Raw genomic sequence first — 19,464 nt, forward strand, 5'->3', positions numbered from 1 at the left:
TAATTTATACAAATCACTCTCTGAAATCAAATCTACCATTTCTTTCACTCTACTAATTTGTCACCATGATATATCACCTTAATAAGTCTAAGCTCACTGTAATCGAGTTGTTTCTTTTTCTTTTGCACTCACACACACACTCACATACTGTGGCTCTCGGGTAGATAGATGATAGATTAGACAGATATAAATAGGTGTATACATATGCAATACAAGGACAAGCTGCATTAGACAGGTAAACTGTATTAGAACAATATTTCTGGGCATGAAAGTGTGTGTGTGTGTCTTGAAAGGGTACATTGCTGCTTGAGCCTTGGACACATTGCTTGAGAAATTCTAGAAGGGAGAATTTGATACCAGATAGAGGAAGGAGATTTTTAAAAATGTGAATTAAAATAATCAAAGGTAAACAAATTACTAGACTGAGAAAAAAGATGATGGATATTGAGAAAGAAATAAGAATTATGTAGCAAAAATCTCTAATTTCAAGAGGGATGACTGTATACAAACAGTGGTATTTATTTATACATTTATAATTGTGATTTTTTAAAATTTATTTTATATTGGAGTATAGTTAATTAACAATGTTGTGTTAAGGAGTGGTATTTAAATTCAGGGGATTTGGGAAGGAAATGAAGTAGAATCCTATCATCAGATTTCTTTTGGGTGATTTGAGTTTAGCTAATTTAGAGCTTAGTGTTTGGGTAATGGCACAATATGTAGATGCAGACATTAGGAATTAAAGCCAAATTCTGTTGCTCGTTGCCATGTGAATTTAAGTAAATAATTTCCCTTCTTTGAGTCTGAAATTCCTCCCCTATGAAATGAGGCTAAATTGCCTACAATGCTGGTTGTTGCAAGGTTTACAGCGCCCAAGATGGTTCATCAAAAAGTAGTTACAGTTACTGGTTAACCTGTTGATACAAACATGATAAACAGAGAGCTATAGTGAACTTGGTTCTGACATATCTCAACTTGTCAGGAAATTCTTACATCAGGGCAGACTTTAAATCCTGATGCTCAGTTCATCTGCATATAAATATTTTGATAGAGTTTAGTGTATTTATAATGAAGTACATTGGATTAACCTTATCCTTAGACATTTTCACAGATATGCACATTACATACTTGGAGACTGCACCATCCCAAAATAATTAGGACTACCTTCTAGCTGGAGGAAACTAGCAAGTTGGTTGTGTTTTACTAGGATGTAACTGATGAGGGATAATTTCTGAATGGTTTAAGGTAAGTTCAATTATGGTTCTCCTTCTGTGTCGAATATAGTCTCAGGATGGGGGCATTTTTCCAAACTTTATTTAGATTAGAAAGTGTTGAAGGTGAGATAACAGTGAGAAAGAGAAAGAAAACATGAAGAGAAAAACTTTGATAGATCAGTAAGTAGATAAGATTCAGGTTAGCAAAGAGCTCTAGTGCACGGAAAGAAGGGCAAAGATATCCTTTCTTCCCCTATCCTACCACCCACCACTCTTTTCCTTGTTCTCAGCTGGCCACAGAAAAAGATCTGCACTCCTAAAGCCTAATTTACCAGCAGAGACTCCTGAGAAGTTAGCAGATCTCCCCTAGCATCCTTCTGAACTCCATTTTCTTAGGTGGGAGGTTTTTTTGGTACTGTGGTCACAGCCTCCAGAGTGAGATTTTGGTTGTATTAGAACACTCTGGGGGTGGAGGACAGAGGAACAACAAAGCTCTGAGATCTGAATTAACTCCTTTCCCAGGGAAATAGAATGTCACCAGACATAAATAGCCCATGTCTTAATTCTGGATGCATACTTTCAAATTTAGGATTAGTTTATTTCCAAAGGAAAATTATTATTATTTTTTTAATCTTGTAAAATCCTTAAACATTTTTCACAGCAGAGTTCTTGGGATTAGTTCTAGGCTCTTAATCCTGAATCCTCAAGATGGCTGGGGCTGATCCAGGTGTCATGCTGTATAAAGCAATGGCTGTATTTAATTTGGGTCTATCTTCTTAGCATTGCACAACTACCATATTGCCTCAATATTTAGTATAATTGAAGAGCTAAAAAATAAATACATTATAATTTCACCACGACTCAATATTTAGCATTATCACACTATGCCAAATTGAAGAAATGCATTGTTTTACATCATATTGAAATCTATCATGTCATTCCAGAAGAAGTTTTCTGTCAGTTTTCTTTCAAAATTCAGACAAGAGAAACTAGTCATTTTGCATTTTGTCATCACTCTCCTACTGACTAATTATATAAAACCATTAAGTATGGTTCTGTACCCCCAACACCACCAAGCAATGCTCCGGACACCAGCTGGATAACCTATAATTTAACTTAATTTTGACACTATCTACCTGGAGGTAGCGTCAGATCACACAGGTCAAGAGTTCAGTCCTACGAGGTTGTCCCCTACCCCGCTTCAGATACCAATTGCAAACCCAGTTATCATCCATGCCTCTGACCAGCCGCCTTATAGACCAGATTGTAGGTTGACTGTAGGCTCTAAACTCACTCTTTGGACTTCAGTGGCAAGTTTTAAGTCCAGATTGTTACCTGTACTTTTGACTGACTGGTTATAAATCAGAGGTTGCTGTGACCTCCTCCTTGGGTTCAATTAATTAGCTAGAGCAGCTCACAGAATTCAGAGAAACATTTTACTTACTAGATTACTGCTTTATTATAAATGGACATGAGTCAGGAACAGCCAGGTGAGAGAGATATGCAGGGCAAGATATGAGGAAAGGACAGGGAACTTTAATGCCCTCTTTAGGCACACTACCCTCCCCAAATTTCCACATCTTCACCAACCCAGAAGCTCTCCAAACCCCATCATTTTGGCGTTTTGTTGAGGCTTTTTTAGAGGTATGATTGATTAAATCATTGGTCAGTGGGGATTGAACTCAATCTCTAGCCCCTCTCCTCCCCTAGGGGGTGGAGACTGAAAATTACAACCCTCTTAATTACAGGGTTGTCTAAAAGTCACTTCATTAACACAACAAAAGACACCTTGGTGGCGCTTAGGAAATTCCTAGGGTTTTAGGAGCTCTGTGCCAGAAACAGGGACTAAAGCCAAATACTTCTTATTGTAAATCATACCACAACCCATGTACAAATTGCCTTATGCTCACAATCCCAATTAATTTCTACTGATACAATTGACCTATAACATTGTGTTGGTTTAAAGTGTAGAACCTGATTCAGTACATTTCCATATTGTAATATGATTATTACCTTAGTATTAGTTTAGGTACTCCTCCGTCACATCACATGATTATCACTTTTTTTGTGGTGAGAACATTTAAGAACTAATCTGTTAGCAGTTTTGAAGTATACAATACAGTATTATTGACTGTAATCACTATGCAGTAAATTAGATTCCCAGAATTTATTCATCTCCTAACTGCAAGTTTGTACTGTTTGACGAATATCTCCTCAGTTTTCCCACTTTTAGCCCCTGTAACCATCATTCTACATTTTGTTTCTAGGAGTTCAGCTTTTTTAGATTCCACATGTTAAGTGATATCATACAGTATTTGTCTTTTCCTGTCTGACATCTCACGTGATGTCCTCAAGTTCCATCCGTGTTGTCACAAACAATAGGATTTACTTCTTTCTTACGGCTGAATAATATTTCATTGTGTATATACACTGCATCTTCTTTATCCACTCACCAGTTGACAAACACTTAGGTTTTTTGTTTTTTTTTTCATATCTCAGCTATTGTGACTATTAATGCAAGAAACATGGAAATGCAGATATCTTTCAATATCCTATTTTAATTTCCTTTCAATATGGACCCAGGTGAGAGTTTTCAAATGAAAGAATGATCAACAGTTTCACGTGCTACTGAGAGTTGTATTATGATGAGGGCAGGAGCATTGGTTTGGGTTTGGTAATTAGAGGTCATTTATCACCTTGACTAGAGCTGTTTCAGCTTTAGTAGGGTATTGGGTAGGATGCTGGATTAAAAAGAGTTGGAATGAGCTGAGGAAAATGAGATTATACACTTTATTGGGCTTGTATGGTCCTTTTCACATATTTTTAGATAACTCCAATTGATGCACAGTCCTCAAAGAGTGATATTGTTCATTCATTTTGTTTTCAAGTCTTGTAACCAGACATTTATACACATTCCTACTTCTAAGTTCTAAGCTTTCAACTCTCACCCAGGAATTTCCACTTGTTCCCCGGTGTTATAACATCCCAGACTAAGTGTCTAGTATGGAAACTTTCTGCTCTTCACTTCTACTTCACTGGAGGCTCACGTCCTTTCAGCAGGAATACTTTAATCTGCCAGCGCAATTTGATAGCTGCCATAAGTTAGGGTTCTGTCAAAACCCTGAGTAAAGTATCAAAATGCCACTGAATCTCTGATTGTCTTCCTTCTCCTTCTTAATACTTTCTGGGTTCCAACAACTGACTAAGGTAGTGCTCTGGCTCCAAAGATTCTCACACCTCTCCCCATTACTTCCCTTTGTGCTCAGCAAAAGCTTTTCCTTGCAAGACCTCTTCCCCTTATGTTTCTTCTAGGTGTTTGTTTGTTTTGCGAAACACAAAAGTGAGAAGACAGCATGAGTTCAGGTGTGTTCAGGTAAAACTCAGAGGAATTTGCAGGAGAGAACAAGTGTATTCTTCAGAAAAATCTGGAAAAATTTTTCAGAAAAAATGGTTGGAGAGGGAGGGGCCATTTATAAATTATGCCCATCACTCTAATTCCTAGTGTGTGAGGGGCAGTCATCACTGTAAAGAGTTGACGCTAATTTCTGGACATAGAATTAGTTTCAGTGGAAGATGTAGAAGCCACAGAAGCGTGGGCTTGGATTCTAATCATAGCTGTTCTTTAGTTTGCTTAGTGGCATTTCTAAACCAGGAAAGGGCAAAATCAAGGTGCCAGCCTTTTTGGCCCCTGGTGAGAGCTCTCTTCCTGGCTTGCAGATGTCTACCTTCTTGCCATGCCCTCACATGGCCTTTCCTCTTCTCATAAGGCCAATAATCCCATCATGAGGGCCCCATCCTCATGAGCTACTCCAACCCTAATTACCTGCTGAAGACCCCATCTCCAAATACTATCACATTGGGGGTTAGAGTTTCAACATATGAATTTGAAGGGAATATAATCTTTCAGTCCATAACAGTGACCTAAACTTGCTGGGTGTTATGTATGAACCTGTGTCTTAACTACTGCTGGCTGAAGAATTTGAGAAGCCCATACAAAGTGAAGCTGCTGGAATCCTTGTTAAAAATACAGGGAAACAAAGAACTTTTATTTTTCTTTGATGGTCTCTCTCTTTTGAGCAATTGTGCTGTTTGTTTTTTATTTTCTCTTTTATTATCTCTCTTTGGAGCATGAGGATAACTGTGGGGTAAGAGAAAACATGCACAGGAACAGAGGGTCCCTGTCCTGTGAAGTGGAGCACTGCTTACCATTGTGGATAGGGTCAGGATTTGGAGCATGCCAAGGGCAAAGGGCAGCAGCAGCAGTCCCTGGGAAAGGGTAGGGTAACAAGTGGCCAAGATATCATTCTGGAAAGATGCAGCCAGTACAGCAGGTGGGAATGTATGTGAGTCTGATTTCAAATCCCAGCACCTGCCCCATTTTCATATAAGATTTCTCAATTATAGAACATAAATTCAAAGATAAAATTGTTCAAAATTTTCAAGACAGCCATGAACCTAAGCACCACAGAGTGGTAACCCTCATGCATTGGACCCCTCTTAAAAGCAGGATCTTGAGGACTGTATCAGTCAAACACCCATAAAAAGCCTATTGTCATTAACTAAGCCTCTGCAAGTCCAACTTTCGAGATATATTGGTTTCAGTCACTATTTCTGGGAGAAAAAAGAAGTCAAAAGGACTGTGTAGGACCATAAATGCACTAATAAAGTTTTTATTTTTTATATAATAAGTAGACTTACTTGAAACATCTAAGACACATTATGAGAGCATCTGCTTAAAACTATTGGTAAATTTACAGGATTCCATTACAAAATTTTATGTTAATTTTGCCTATTGGATATAACTCAAAATTTAATATCAATCTTAAAGGCCAATAAAAGGAATTGAAAGAGTAAATTATTACATTTGAGATTAACTGTGAATGAGAAATGAGTTACTGCAGTAAAACAGAAAGAACTGAAAAAAAAATGGAAAACAAAATTAAGAGGCTAAATAATATGTCCAATGTCACATTTGCTGGTAAACTTATAGAGATAGTAGGAGTATTTTGCCTTGAGAGTGCTTGTTTCTAAACACAAAATTGTACTGTCTCCCTAAATGACGATCAGGGATGGTGAGAGAATGAGCTCTATTAATTATGTGTGCTGTAACACAGAGCAAGTTAACAAAAGGTTAATGGAGACTCACAAGAAATCTCACCATCTTTCATATTCATTTCCTCAGAAATCACGGCTTTTTATTCATGACCCAGGGCCAGATTAGAAACTAAAATCCTCAGAAACCTGTGTCCTTTACAAAACTGGCTCTGGGGAATTTTCTCATGAAAGCTCCTCCCAGGCAAAGAGCAGTACCCTCATAAAGACTAAGCAGATTGGGACAAAACAGGCAGGATTCAATCCTGGTGCTCAGTCTGGTGAGTCTTCTCTGTCCCCCAGGTCACAGTGCATCTATAGGACACAGTGATTGGTGAAGGGAAAGAAGAGAAATGGAAGAGGAAGAGAAGAGACATGGGATAAGTTTTGAGGAAAGGAGACTAATGATGAAGCTTAGGGAAAGAATAGTATCACATTTAGAAAGGATCATATAATCCTAGGCATTTCAGCCTAAATCCATTCAACATGCTTTTCAGAAAAATTTGTCTGCCTGATATCTAAAGAATGATGGATATCTTTGGAACATGGTTCAAAGTGTTTTGAAAGAATTATCTCTTCTAAATGTAAGGGGTTAATGTTAAGGGTTTATTTACAGTTATTACTTCTGTTTTCTACATGAAGCTAGGTTTTGACACAGTCAGTCTGACCACAGAGCTCAAGCTCTTATGCACTAGGAAGGACCATGCTATAAAAAAAAAAAATGGTGGTTTAAACCATCCTAGTTAGGGTTGGGACAAGTGTACTAATTTTAATGACATTTTTAGAAATAGAATCAATAGTGTTTATTTTTTTAATAGAAGGGAAAAGAATGACCCTCCTGTTTCTGAATGGGCCAAATCACTGAATAGTAATGACATTTACTGAAGTAGTCAACAACAAAACTAAGATGAAATTAGAGTTGGAGTTTGGTAGAAGCAGGATTGGGGATTTGAATTTAGAAATGTTTTATTTGTAATATTTTCACAAATGAAAATGTGAAGATAGTTACTTAGGAGGAATTTGGTTATGTGAATCTGCATTTGTTATAATTTTGAGGGCTGGTGACATTTATTTAGGAATCTATTATAAAGATACCTTTTAAAGCAATGGATGTGGACAAGATCATTCCGAAATATTAAATTAAGTGAGAAATAACAGGAGCTAAAGCTGGTTAAGAATTACTAGTATTTAATAAATGGTCCGAGGAACAAATGTCTTTAAAGGAGAATGAGAAGATGAAATTAGAGAGATAGAAATAAAATCTGAAATGTTCAATATCACAGCATTTATCTTTCCAGAGCTTACAAAAATCATTTATAGAATTGCCTCACACAATGGTGACAATTATAGAGAAGCATTTGATCTTGCTCTTGAGAGATGCTATGTATGAGTGAATAAGAATGCCTTATAATTTTGAGAAACTCTATTCCATATTTATTTTAAGAGCAGATTACACAATTGAATTCAAATATTAATGTAAAGCTTATTTCACTATTGGTGAGACAATTTTATGAATTTTTAGAAATTTGTTTCCCTTGAATATCCTTGTTTATAAGCACTGCGTGAGATTATATACAGTTGACCCTTGATCTTTGTGGGTCCACTTATATCTGGAGTTTTTTCAATATAAACACTACAGTACTACATGATACATTTAATTGGTTAAGTCAGAGGATGCAGAACTGCAGATATGGAGGGCTGACAATAAAGTTATGTGTGATTTTCTTTTGCGGGGAAGGTCGGTGCCCCAATCCTCACATTGTTCAAAGGTCAAATGTGTAACATTTATTATTATTCATGATTGCACAGGCTTCAAATTTAAAAAATGTCTCACAACAGTTTCTGACACAGAACACATCCAATAATATTTATTTAATGAGTAACACTTACATGTATGAAACTATTAACAAGATTAGAGAACAAATTACATCTAGACTATGAAGTCTTTATGGCCATTAATCATTTTAATATTAACTTCTTACTTTATGCAATAGACTGTACTAAGTGATGTCTGGGAGACAAAAATAAATGACATATATTCTATCTGCCACTAAAGAAATCATATTTTGTAAATAGTTTATTGAACTTTCTTTCACATCCATAAACAAAGTACACATTATAAGAGTGCGGCTCAATTAAATTTTTTACAGACTGATTACACTCATGTACACTCATGGAATCAGTACATAAGTGAATAAACAGACATTATCAGCACCCTGGGAGTCCTGTTCCTGCTGACTGCTAGTATTCCACAAAGTAACAACTATCCTGACTTCTTAGACTCTAGACTAGTTTTTACTATTTTTAACTTTTATAAATGGGCAACTTATTTCTCTCATCATCGTTTGGTAATATACTTCCATGCTACGGCATGCAGTTGTAGATTGTTCGTATGTATAGTATTTTACTATGTATTCTATAGCCAACTATTTTTACGAACACAGAAGAAAAATGCATCAAGTCTGTATGAAGTCATTCACCAGTGCCCTGAGTATATATCTCAGTTTGTCTTGAAGGAACAAATTTGTTTGATGGGACTTTCCATTATTATTTATGCACTATTGTCCATTAGGTGCTTGGACATAACACTGATATTTTTATCAATTTAAATACAAGGGAGTCAAGGAGAAAATATCAGGGTGTTCCCACGGTAACATCAAATGGATATAATACCTCTGGGCAGAAGTGAAAGTTCAATATGGTTTAAACACAAGATTGTAGGTATCCTTGATTTCAGCGACAAGAACCCAAATTACTAACAATCCTTCCTTAAGCACATCCATCTCACTGTAACTTTGCCCCATCTAAACTGTTGTAATTCCTGAAGGCCTTGTCAACAGGTACAAGGCTACCTTTACTATTTCTTCCCACTTTCATATACCCATAGATGTTACATGTTGCACTTGGGGTTTTACAAAATTTGCTCTTTAACAATCAGCTAAGAAAAACTGTTTAAAGTCTACAGGAACATAAAGATTTATATAGCTGAGAAGTTAGATCTTACTCCTTTCTCCATATTCCTTATTTCACTCTATTTTTCGTGTGTGTTTTTGTCTGTATCTGTCTTCCACTTGGTTTATTCATACCACTTTCTGGTATTTCCCTGATATTTACCATTTGCACCATCATAGGATATAATTGTGTATGATGAGGGAGCATAGTTTTCACTTAATTTATTTGCAATCAAAGAATATAGTATCATTCCTTCCCTCTTAGAAAAGCCAAAGAAGTAGCTTATTTTATCCTTTAGCAATCAAATCTAGAACTAGTACTTAAAGTAAACTTCCATTAAACGAGAAACTGTTGCATATGTATATACTGGATAAAGGAAAACTGTTGATTTTTTGCTGATATCCACCAATGGGATTTACAGAGCAACCTGCCTCCATGAGTGAATTCTACCCTCACTCCTCCTGTTATCCAGTGCCATACCCTTTGAAAGCACTCACAGCTCCATTGTAATGACATAACCTTATGGAAGCAGACTCTATTCCTGTCAGAACTGCCAGAGTGGCTCCTGCTCATAGCTTTGCTTCTCTTCAGGTTTACCGTTCATACTCAACTACTTCTTCCATATTCTGTTTATTACACTCTTGTTCCTCCTTATATCAATATCTAAATAACATTCTGACTTTCTTGCTGAAAATGTTGTCATAATTAGTATTGCTGCCATGGAATCTTCACATGATCAGAAGAGAAACTTTTCACTACAAAATAATTACACACATGAATGAATAGACGCTTTGGAAATCCCCTATCAAATGTTACAAGCAAACTATGAGTACATGAAGATATAAAGAAGGGTTTAAAGAACTTTGAAAATGATTGAATTGTCACGCACTTAATTTAACAATGCTCCTAAATTTTTTGTCTCTCTCGTTCTTGATTAATATTTTGACATCTAGCTTAAATTCCGAACGTCAAAATTGACTCAGCTATAAATGAGAAATACTAACATATTCTATTCAGATGGGTGTTGTGAGTTTTAAAAATGATCGTGTATTTGTATAATATGAATGGAGTATTATGTGTTTCTGTGTAATTATATATATAAAACATAGGTAAGTCATGTCCTTTATTTCCATTTTTCTTCCATTTCCATTCAGCAGTTTTCTCTGTAGGTTAATTTCCCAAAACTTCCATTGAAAGCATCTTAAACTTCTGACAAACCTCTTAAACTCTTTGATCCTTAGACAACTTATATGTAAAATATGTAAAGTTAATTCTTTTCTTGAAAGGTGGTCTTTTTTTAGGTATGATTTTTGCAAAAAAGCCTCATAAATAGTAGGCAGCACCTCAATAATTGATAGTCAATGTTGCCATTTTCACTATTATTCCTACTTTATTTTGTAATATTCATGACTAAATACTAACAGATGAATCCATTTTAATCCTTTAAAGTAATTTTTAATATTTTGCCATAAATTCTGATGAATCCACATCATTTTTGAATCATTATCCATCCTGTGTGTTAATCCTTGTGTTGCCATTCAATCAAATGGAATTAATTGCCATAAATGTAGTTAGGTGCTGCAGAACCTTAAATTGGTCGAAATGCAGGGGGTCTGTTGGTAATGATAGTGATAATGAGAGAAGGTAGCTAATTAAGTATTCTTATATTATCTTTAGGTCTTCAAAGCTACAGAAACCTATCTGGTGTCTTATGGATTGGGTGAACATACATTTCTGAAGACATATGCATTACCAAATAGGATGTCTCTTCCCAATGATACCCAGTTTCACCCCTCTTTCTTCTTATTGCTGGGAATCCCAGGACTGGAAACATTCCACATCTGGATTGGCTTCCCTTTTTGTGCTGTGTACATGATTGCACTCATAGGGAACTTCACTATCCTGTTTGTGATCCAGTCTGAGAGCAGCCTACACCAGCCTGTGTTCTACTTCCTGGCCATGTTGGCTACCATTGACTTGGGTCTTTCCACAGCTACCATCCCTAAGATGCTCGGGATCTTCTGGTTTGGTCTCAGGGAGATCCTCTTTGAAGCATGCCTCACCCAGATGTTTTTCATTCACAGCTTCACACTTGCAGAATCAGCAGTCCTCTTGGCAATGGCTTATGACCGCTATGTGGCCATCTGCAAACCCCTCCGATACAGTACTACCCTCACAAACAGGGTTGTTTCTGCAATTGGTCTTGGTGTGTTAGTGAGATCATTTATTTCTGTTATTCCGTTTGTATTTCTCATTTTACGACTGCCCTTCTGTGGGAATGACGTCATACCTCATACCTATTGTGAATACATGGGTCTTGCTCGCCTATCTTGTGCCAGTATCAAGGTCAATATTATTTATGGCTTATGTGCAATTTGTAGTCTAGTCTTTGACATCATAGCCATTGCCCTTTCTTATGTTCAGATACTCCATGCTGTTTTTTGTCTTCCTTCCCATGAAGCCAGACTCAAGTCCCTTAGCACCTGTGGTTCTCATGTTTTTGTAATTCTTGCTTTCTATACACCAGCCCTCTTTTCCTTCATGACACATCGCTTTGGACAAAATGTTCCCCGCTATATCCATATACTCCTGGCAAATCTTTATGTCGTAGTTCCACCAATGCTCAACCCTGTCATATATGGAGTTAGAACTAAGCAGATCTATGTCCGTGTGAAGAAAATATTATTACTGAAACAAAGAAAGGAAAAAGAGTGACATTTAACACGTGAGGTTCAATATGCAATTTTATTAAACTGAAATCAGAGAAATACTTTTTCATAAAAATGTTAAATGTGTATCTATATTGGCTCTCTTCTGTAAGTATTTAAGTGCATTTAATTTCCACTAGCTTTTCAGCATCCAGCGCTGCATTTTCTTTGTCCCTTATAATTCCATCTAGCAGATTATGTCATTTTTCTTTATTCTTTTCAATATCTGGTTGATATTTTTATGTCATAATTTTGAATTCATCCATTGTTGCTGGATCAGTTGGTGTTCCATGAAGCTTCTTTCTTCTCCTAATATAATTATAATCATTTTGAGTGTCTGTTTTCATAACTGCATGCTACTGGGAATAAAATGCTGACTGTGCCACTTCCTTGACTTTATGGAATTTGCAGAGTTTAAAATTAGCCAGAAAAATCAGTTTATAAACATTCATCCTTTTCTTCAGCCTTTTAATATCCTGATATTTGTTTCTCTTTATTTACAAGCATCAATTTATATTTAAAGCAATCTGACAATTTATCTTAAATATACTACTATTTCATGCACATTTAACATAACTACTGTTATTTGTTTTGTTAAATTATCACCTTATATTTACTATTTTTACTTCAACCTGAGCTATAGATCTTTCACAACAAAGATTTTCATCTTTTGAATTATTTTTATTACTATTGTAAGTCCCATTTGCTTTGATTTTATAAATAATTTTATAATTACAATTACTTTAGCCATTGCCCTCAAGAGCCCATACAACTTATCAAATTTTAATATAAATTAGCAGTCTTACTGCCTTTTGGTTAATAAAGGATCTTAGAAAAAAATGAGTTCGTGTATATGCTTTCTAATATATACTATTGCCGGTTTAAGTTACTTCTTATTAATTTTAAAATTCATATACATATGAGTATATTTAACAGTAAATATTCATGTAAAGGTTCCCAAATATCTACTGTTTCTATTGCTATTTATTCCTTCTTGCATCTTCAAAACTATATCTGTAATGATTTTACTCATGTGTGAGGAATAAAGTTACATCTTATTTCCTTGATGCAGTTTTGCTGGTGGTGAGTTTTTGCTTTTCTTTGCCTAAAATAATTTTACTTCATCTTAATTTTAAGGTTATTTAAAGGATATATAATTCTAGATTAACTAGGGTTATCCAGCTTTATGGAAGTACAAGTAAAATTGTCTATATTTAGCTTGTACAATGTGAATTTTAAAGGTATCCATGTGATGATTTAATGTATGTACACACTGTGAAATGATTACCGTAATCAAGTTAATTAACACATTCATCACTTCACATAGTTACCTTATTTTTTGTGTGTGTGGTGAGAACACTTAAGATCTACTCTTTTTAGCAAATTTCAAGTATACAATACAGTATTATTAACCACCATGTTGCACATTAGATCCCCAGAACTTATTCACTTTCTAGTTGAAAATTATACCTTTTACTATTATCTCCCTGTTTTCCCCATTCCCCAGCCACCATTCTACTCTCTGGTTCTGTAAATCTGACTTTTTTTAGATTGCACTTAAAAGTGAAATCTTACAGTATTTGTCTTTCTGCATGTGATTCATGTCATTTAGCAAAATGTCCTCTAGGCAAGAGTTCCTTCTTTTTATGACAATAATATTTTAGAGTTTATATATACTACATTACTTTATTGATTTATTTGTTGATATTTTCCTGGTATTTATCATTCATTGCATGTATGTAACAGGTTTATTTAGCCATTACCCTGATGTTTTATGTCTAGGTTGTTTTCAATTTTTTTGAAGCAATATGTTTCTCATCCTTCAGAGGGACAACTCTGAGGTATGTTCAGTCTGGTTCTTCAGAGACCCTAGTACAATATTGTTGCCCACAATGGTAACCAACACATCAATTTTATTGGAGTGATTTCTTTTTCCTTTCCTACTTAATGTCCCCACTCTGTTACCGCGCTTCCTGAGATGAACCTTCAAATAAACTATATGCTCACAAGTCCTTGTCCAAGACTACACTTTCAAGAGAACCAAAACTAAGATAGTGGCATTAATAAGGTTATGCTAGTGTATCAATACAGGAATAGAATTGCTCAATAAAATAAAGATGTATTTTCTCTCTCTGGTTCATGTGTGTATGGATATGTGTGTGTTTTTCTTGCTCTCAGAATGAGGAGCTAATTGTTCTAGAATTATTTAATTATTAGTCCATCTTTTCCCCACTTACATACAACATAGAAGTGCTATGTATGTATACTATATTTTATATGAAGTAAATGGTTAAAATGAAGTGAACTCCTTCAGGCCCAATATGTAGGAGTTTTGGGTTTTTTTTTTGTATTTTTACTACTGAAAGTATATTTTCTTCTCTCTCATAGATGATAATTTAGCTGGGAATCAATTCTGAAATCGACAGTTATTTTTCTTCAGAATAGTAAAAATAGTATTTTCTAGGCATATTTTCTTGTGTTTATTACATACTACATATCTTTTTTTATAAGTATGTATTCAAGGTTTTTGCCCACTCTTTTATGTTTTTTTTTTTCATCTCAGTAATTGAGTTATAGAATATCTTTATGTAGTCTGGTTACATGAACTTTATCAGAATAATGTATTATAACTATTTTCCTCCTGATTGTGGTTTGCTCTTTCATTTTTAAATAATTTCTTTATAGAATACAATATTTTAATTCTGATAAAAATCCAAGGTGTATCTCTTTTTTTGTGTCTTGTTTAAGAAATCTTTTCCTACCCTAAGATCTCAAAAATATTACTTTATTATTTCTTCTAGAGAGCTTATAATTTGAATTTTGATAATTAGATTGACCTTAGATTTATCTTAAGAAATATTCAGAACTTGAATTTATCTCAAGAAATGCTCAGATTCTGTATGTAACTTGAAGACAGAGCAAATTCAGTTGACACAGTTTTGATGTGGATTGTAGGAGAAAGAGAGGGTTCAAGGGTGAGTCCATGTTTTATTTTTATTAGGCTTATATAAAGTGGACTAGTAATGACCTACAGTAATTAAGGTATGAAATACAGGAGTGTTATGTGTTTTTAGAAATTTTGACAATAACAGGCTTTTATTTATAAGTGAGGTTAAAAAGTGACCAGAAAAATGTGAAGAAGAAATAATTAAATAGTAGATATTCAATTTGACTTTCTTTTAACCTTCTTCTGTTATGTTTTCATGGCTTAATAGTATTTTATGATAAAAAATGATAGATGTTCAACATTAAACATTTTATACAATTAAAAATATTCCAAAAAATAAATCTCACAATGTAAAGATAAATCATTTAAAAATCTGGTAAATATATATGTTAAAATTGTATTTTCTTGATATTTTTCGTATGCTATGCAATTTTATAACTTGCATTTTTCACTTAATACAGAATCATGAAAAGAGTCCAATGCAAGTAAGATATCTTAAAACAATTCATTAAAGTTTATAGATACTATTACACTGTAGCATAGTTGTAAAAATCAAACTGGAATCACACTCCCAGTTTTGGAATCCAGGCTCCACGTCTTGTTTTACTAGCTGCCTGATCTAGGGCAACATAATTTATATCTACATATCTCATTTTCCTCAATTATTAGAGGATAAAAATAACACCTGAGCTATAGGAATGCATTAATAATGAAATCAAATAATATATGCAAAGTATTTGAAACTGTACCTGATACACAATAAGAGCTTCAGAAGCATCAGCCATTATATGATTTTGAATATTTTATTTGTTTCTTTATTATTAGTTGCACATCTAAAAGATCATACTGACTTCAAAGATACTATGTTTTGATACCCATATCTAAGTTTATGGGCACCTCTTTCTTACTCTTGACTGATAATCTTCAAAGTATATCATTGTATTTTGAGGATATTAATTAGAGCATCTACTTATAGTTTTAACTAAATATATGGAAGGAATATATTTTCCAATTAAATTTGAGAATAATATCAAAGCAATAATGTTTAATCTGTTCCAAAAAATAGCACTGATCTCTGAGACAATGAAAATATAATTTCTTAAGTCCATGCTATGTGTTAGTTGCAGTGTTAGCCTTTTGTTCATATTATCTCTTTTCCTCATAACAAATATAATTTGGCCCAGCTTACACATGAGAACCCTTTCAGTGTTGCAGAGCTAGTTACTGTAAGTTAAATACCCAGTCCTTTGTCTTAGAAAATAGGTGGTGCATGAGCTGATGAAAACCTTCCCTATGACCTTCGGTCCGCACTTCAATCTCAGTATTAATCATACTGCTCTACTTTACGTGTGACTCTGCAAAAATAAGTTTTTATCAAATCTTTGTGATCATCCTCATATTTTCTCTTCTTGAAATGCCTTTGTGTACCTAATAGAAAAGTAGTCTTAGGAGTCCCTGCCAATCATTCACTTATAGATGATAACTGAGCATGTATTCACTCCCCGAATAGAAATAATCCCTTCTTATTGAGAGATTTGGTAGTATTTGGTAAACCTATATGTTCCTCTCTCAACATGTTTCATTGCAGAGATTCTAAGTTTTCTCAACAAATACACAGCCAGCTTTTGTAAGGCAAATTACACTTACAGCCAAAGTGTACAAATAACATCAGGCAATTAAGAAACTGTCCTTAAAAGAGAGGCGTTTGATATGACCAGAATATATCCATCATTGGTTTCTAAGTGAATAGTACTCTATAAACCATATAGAGAATATTTTTAATGACATTTATGTATTTAGTTTTAAACACACAGAATTTCTAATATTTGTAAGAGTGCGTTTTCCTTCCACTTGGTCCCCTTGGCTGCTTTCCTTTATTTATACTTCCTGTGTCTAATTACTAACCCAATTACTCAACTGCTCAATAAAACCAATAAGAAAAAAGCTGCTTGTACTTTGAGAATAAATAAAGTGGAGAACTAAACTAGGTTAAGAAGAGGGGTGCAGGGCAGGGAGAAAGAGCTTTAGTAAGACACACCGAAGCAGGCTGACAGAAATTTGGAGGAGAGAGAGAGAGAGAAAACAAATAAAGATGAGCAACAGAAGAAGGAAGAGGAGGAGGAAGAGGAAGGAGAGGAAAAGAAGAAAAAGGAGAAAGAGAGGGCTAGAGAGAGAAAAGGGAAGAGGAGAAGGAAGAGGAATACATAGCAGAAATGGAAAAATGTCTTCTGTGACTTGACCACCTAAATCTCTGGGAATCATGAACATAATCTTATGTTCATCTTCAGAATAATCATATAAAATGTTTGTTCATCCACCTTGATATTTTGAATTCAAAGCTTCTCTCACTCCCTGAATGAGTAAAATACACGTATAAAAAGACATCTTCCCAGCAAGTAATCATGGTTATATCTTATTTACCCTTTTCAAGGCCTCTCCTCATTTCTCACATGTATACACATTAACATTTAACCTTTTGGACCAAATCTGGAAGTATTCATTTGCTACTTATTTCAGGATGAATATTCTGAGCACTCGTTCATGGATCTGCTTGGTCCTAACTCCATAGATGACAGGGTTGAGCATTGGTGGAATAACCACATAGAGATTGGCCAGTAGGATATGGATGTAGCGGGGAACATTTTGACCAAAATGGTGTGTCATAAAAGAGAAGAGGGCTGGGATGTAAAAGGCCAAGATTACACAGACATGGGAACCACAGGTGCTGAGAGACTTGAACCTGGCCTCATGGGAGGGAAGATGGAAAACAGCAGGAAGAATTTGGACATAGGAGAGAGCAATGGCCATGATGTCAAATCCCAGGACAGATATGGTCCCCAGACCATATATGATGTTGACCCTGATACTTGCACAGGCCAGACGAGCAAGACCCACGTGCTCACAGTATGTGTGGGGGATGACACGGTGTCCACAGAAGGGCAATCGCAAAATGAGGAGCACAAAGGGAAATACACAGAGGAATGATCTCCCAACCACCCCAAAACCAATAAGAGATACTATCTTGTTAGTAAGGATTGTGCTATAATGAAGAGGATTACAAATAGCTACATAACGGTCATAAGCCGTGGCAAGAAGGACTACTGACTCCATGCCAGTAAAGGTGTGAATGAAAAACATTTGAGTGAGGCAGGCGTCAAAAAGTATCTCCTTGAGGCTGAACCAGAATATACCCAGCATCTTAGGGATGGTGACTGTGGACAGTCCCAAGTCAATGGTAGCCAGCATAGCCAGGAAGTAGAACATGGGCTGGTGGAGCCTGTGTTCTGCCTGGATGACAAACAAGATGGTGAAGTTTCCTATGAGTGTGATCAGATACACAGCACAAAAAGGAAAGCCAATCCAGATGTGAATGTTTTCCAGTCCTGGGATTCCCAGCAGCAGGAAGGAGGAAGGGTGAAGCTGGGTGCCATTGGAAAGAGGCATGTTGCTTGTGATTTCCTATGAATCTGTTCATTGCAGATGTGTGCCAGCCCGCCTTAGGAGGTTGTAGTCTGTTGCCATGATGTTTAACAGTACTGGAAAAAAGCACTTATCTGTTTATCCTAATGTCAGAAACCTCATCAGTAGCCTTTTTGCCACAATAATTGAAATCCTCTATCTTAATAAAACTTATAATTGGAATTTAGTTACAGAAAACTGGATTAGTTTTATTATTCTAAATCTTTCTTTCATAGAAACAAAGAGGGGGAAGAAGGGAAGAAGAGCCTAGAACATAGGATGTCATGTAACCTTAAGAATGATTTTAATGGAGCCTCTTCACTGTAACACATCATTTGAGTGTGTCCCATGGCTTTTTTTTTTAAGCTCTTTATTGAAAGTAAATGTCTTATAAATTTGGAGAGACAGGAAGGAATAGTGACAGGATGATCTTTCCCTTGCATATATATTATATTTTGAATGCCTTTTACAAAATTATTTAAAGTTATATTTACCTGCCATTTTAATCTAATTTCTAGACAGTGAGCTCTTTAATGTTAAAGAAACTCTCTCTTACTTATGTGTCTATACCCAAAATCTAGTACTGAGCCTAGCATATTGGTTAAGGGAATTTTATTTTATTTTATTATTTTTTAAAATTTTTAAATAAATTTATTTATTTATTTATTGGCTGTGTTGGGTCTCCGTTGCTGCACTCAGGCTTTCTCTAGTTGTGGTGAGCAAGGACTACTCTTCATTGCAGTGCACAGGCTCCTCATTGGAGTGACTTCTCTTGTTGCGAAGCACAGGGTCTAGGCACATGGGCTTCACTAGTTGCAGCACATAGGCTCAATAGTTGTGGATCACGGGCTCTAGAGCACAGGCTTAACAGTTGTGGCACAGGGGCTTAGTTGCTCCGCGGCATGTGGGATCTTCCTGGAGCAGGGATCGAACCGGTGTTCCCTGCATTGGCAGGTGGATTCTTAACCACTGCACTACCTAGGAAGTCCCAAGGGAATTTTAAATACATATTTTAAGGAATTTTTTGAATGGTGAACATAAAGTACAATACAGAGATTATTTCAACTGTGATCTCTGTATTCTGTTGTTAATA

The 19,464-nt window shown here is 35.4% G+C and overlaps 2 protein-coding genes across 2 annotated transcripts; one reads left to right on the forward strand and one right to left on the reverse strand.

Annotated features, from left to right (window-relative positions):
• Positions 1 to 11,018: 11,018 nt before the first annotated feature.
• On the forward strand, positions 11,019 to 11,973 carry LOC130861473 (olfactory receptor 52E2-like). Its single transcript, XM_057750390.1, has one exon. It carries the CDS (start codon positions 11,019 to 11,021, stop codon positions 11,970 to 11,972), a length of 954 nt encoding a protein of 317 aa, XP_057606373.1. The 3' UTR covers position 11,973.
• A 5,447-nt stretch (positions 11,974 to 17,420) lies between these two features.
• LOC130861493 (olfactory receptor 52E2-like) lies at positions 17,421 to 18,356 on the reverse strand. The gene has a single exon (XM_057750432.1). The coding sequence runs from the start codon at positions 18,354 to 18,356 to the stop codon at positions 17,421 to 17,423; it is 936 nt and encodes a 311-aa protein (XP_057606415.1).
• Positions 18,357 to 19,464: the final 1,108 nt, after the last annotated feature.

The sequence above is a fragment of the Hippopotamus amphibius genome, chromosome 9 (genome assembly GCF_030028045.1).
Source record: "Hippopotamus amphibius kiboko isolate mHipAmp2 chromosome 9, mHipAmp2.hap2, whole genome shotgun sequence".
NCBI classification, from domain to species: Eukaryota; Metazoa; Chordata; class Mammalia; order Artiodactyla; family Hippopotamidae; genus Hippopotamus; species Hippopotamus amphibius.

Coding starts and splice junctions, on each gene's coding strand:
- LOC130861473 (XM_057750390.1), top strand. CDS start 11,019: ATGTCTCTTCCCAATGATACCCAGTTTCACCCCTCTTTCTTCTTATTG.
- LOC130861493 (XM_057750432.1), bottom strand. CDS start 18,356: ATGCCTCTTTCCAATGGCACCCAGCTTCACCCTTCCTCCTTCCTGCTG.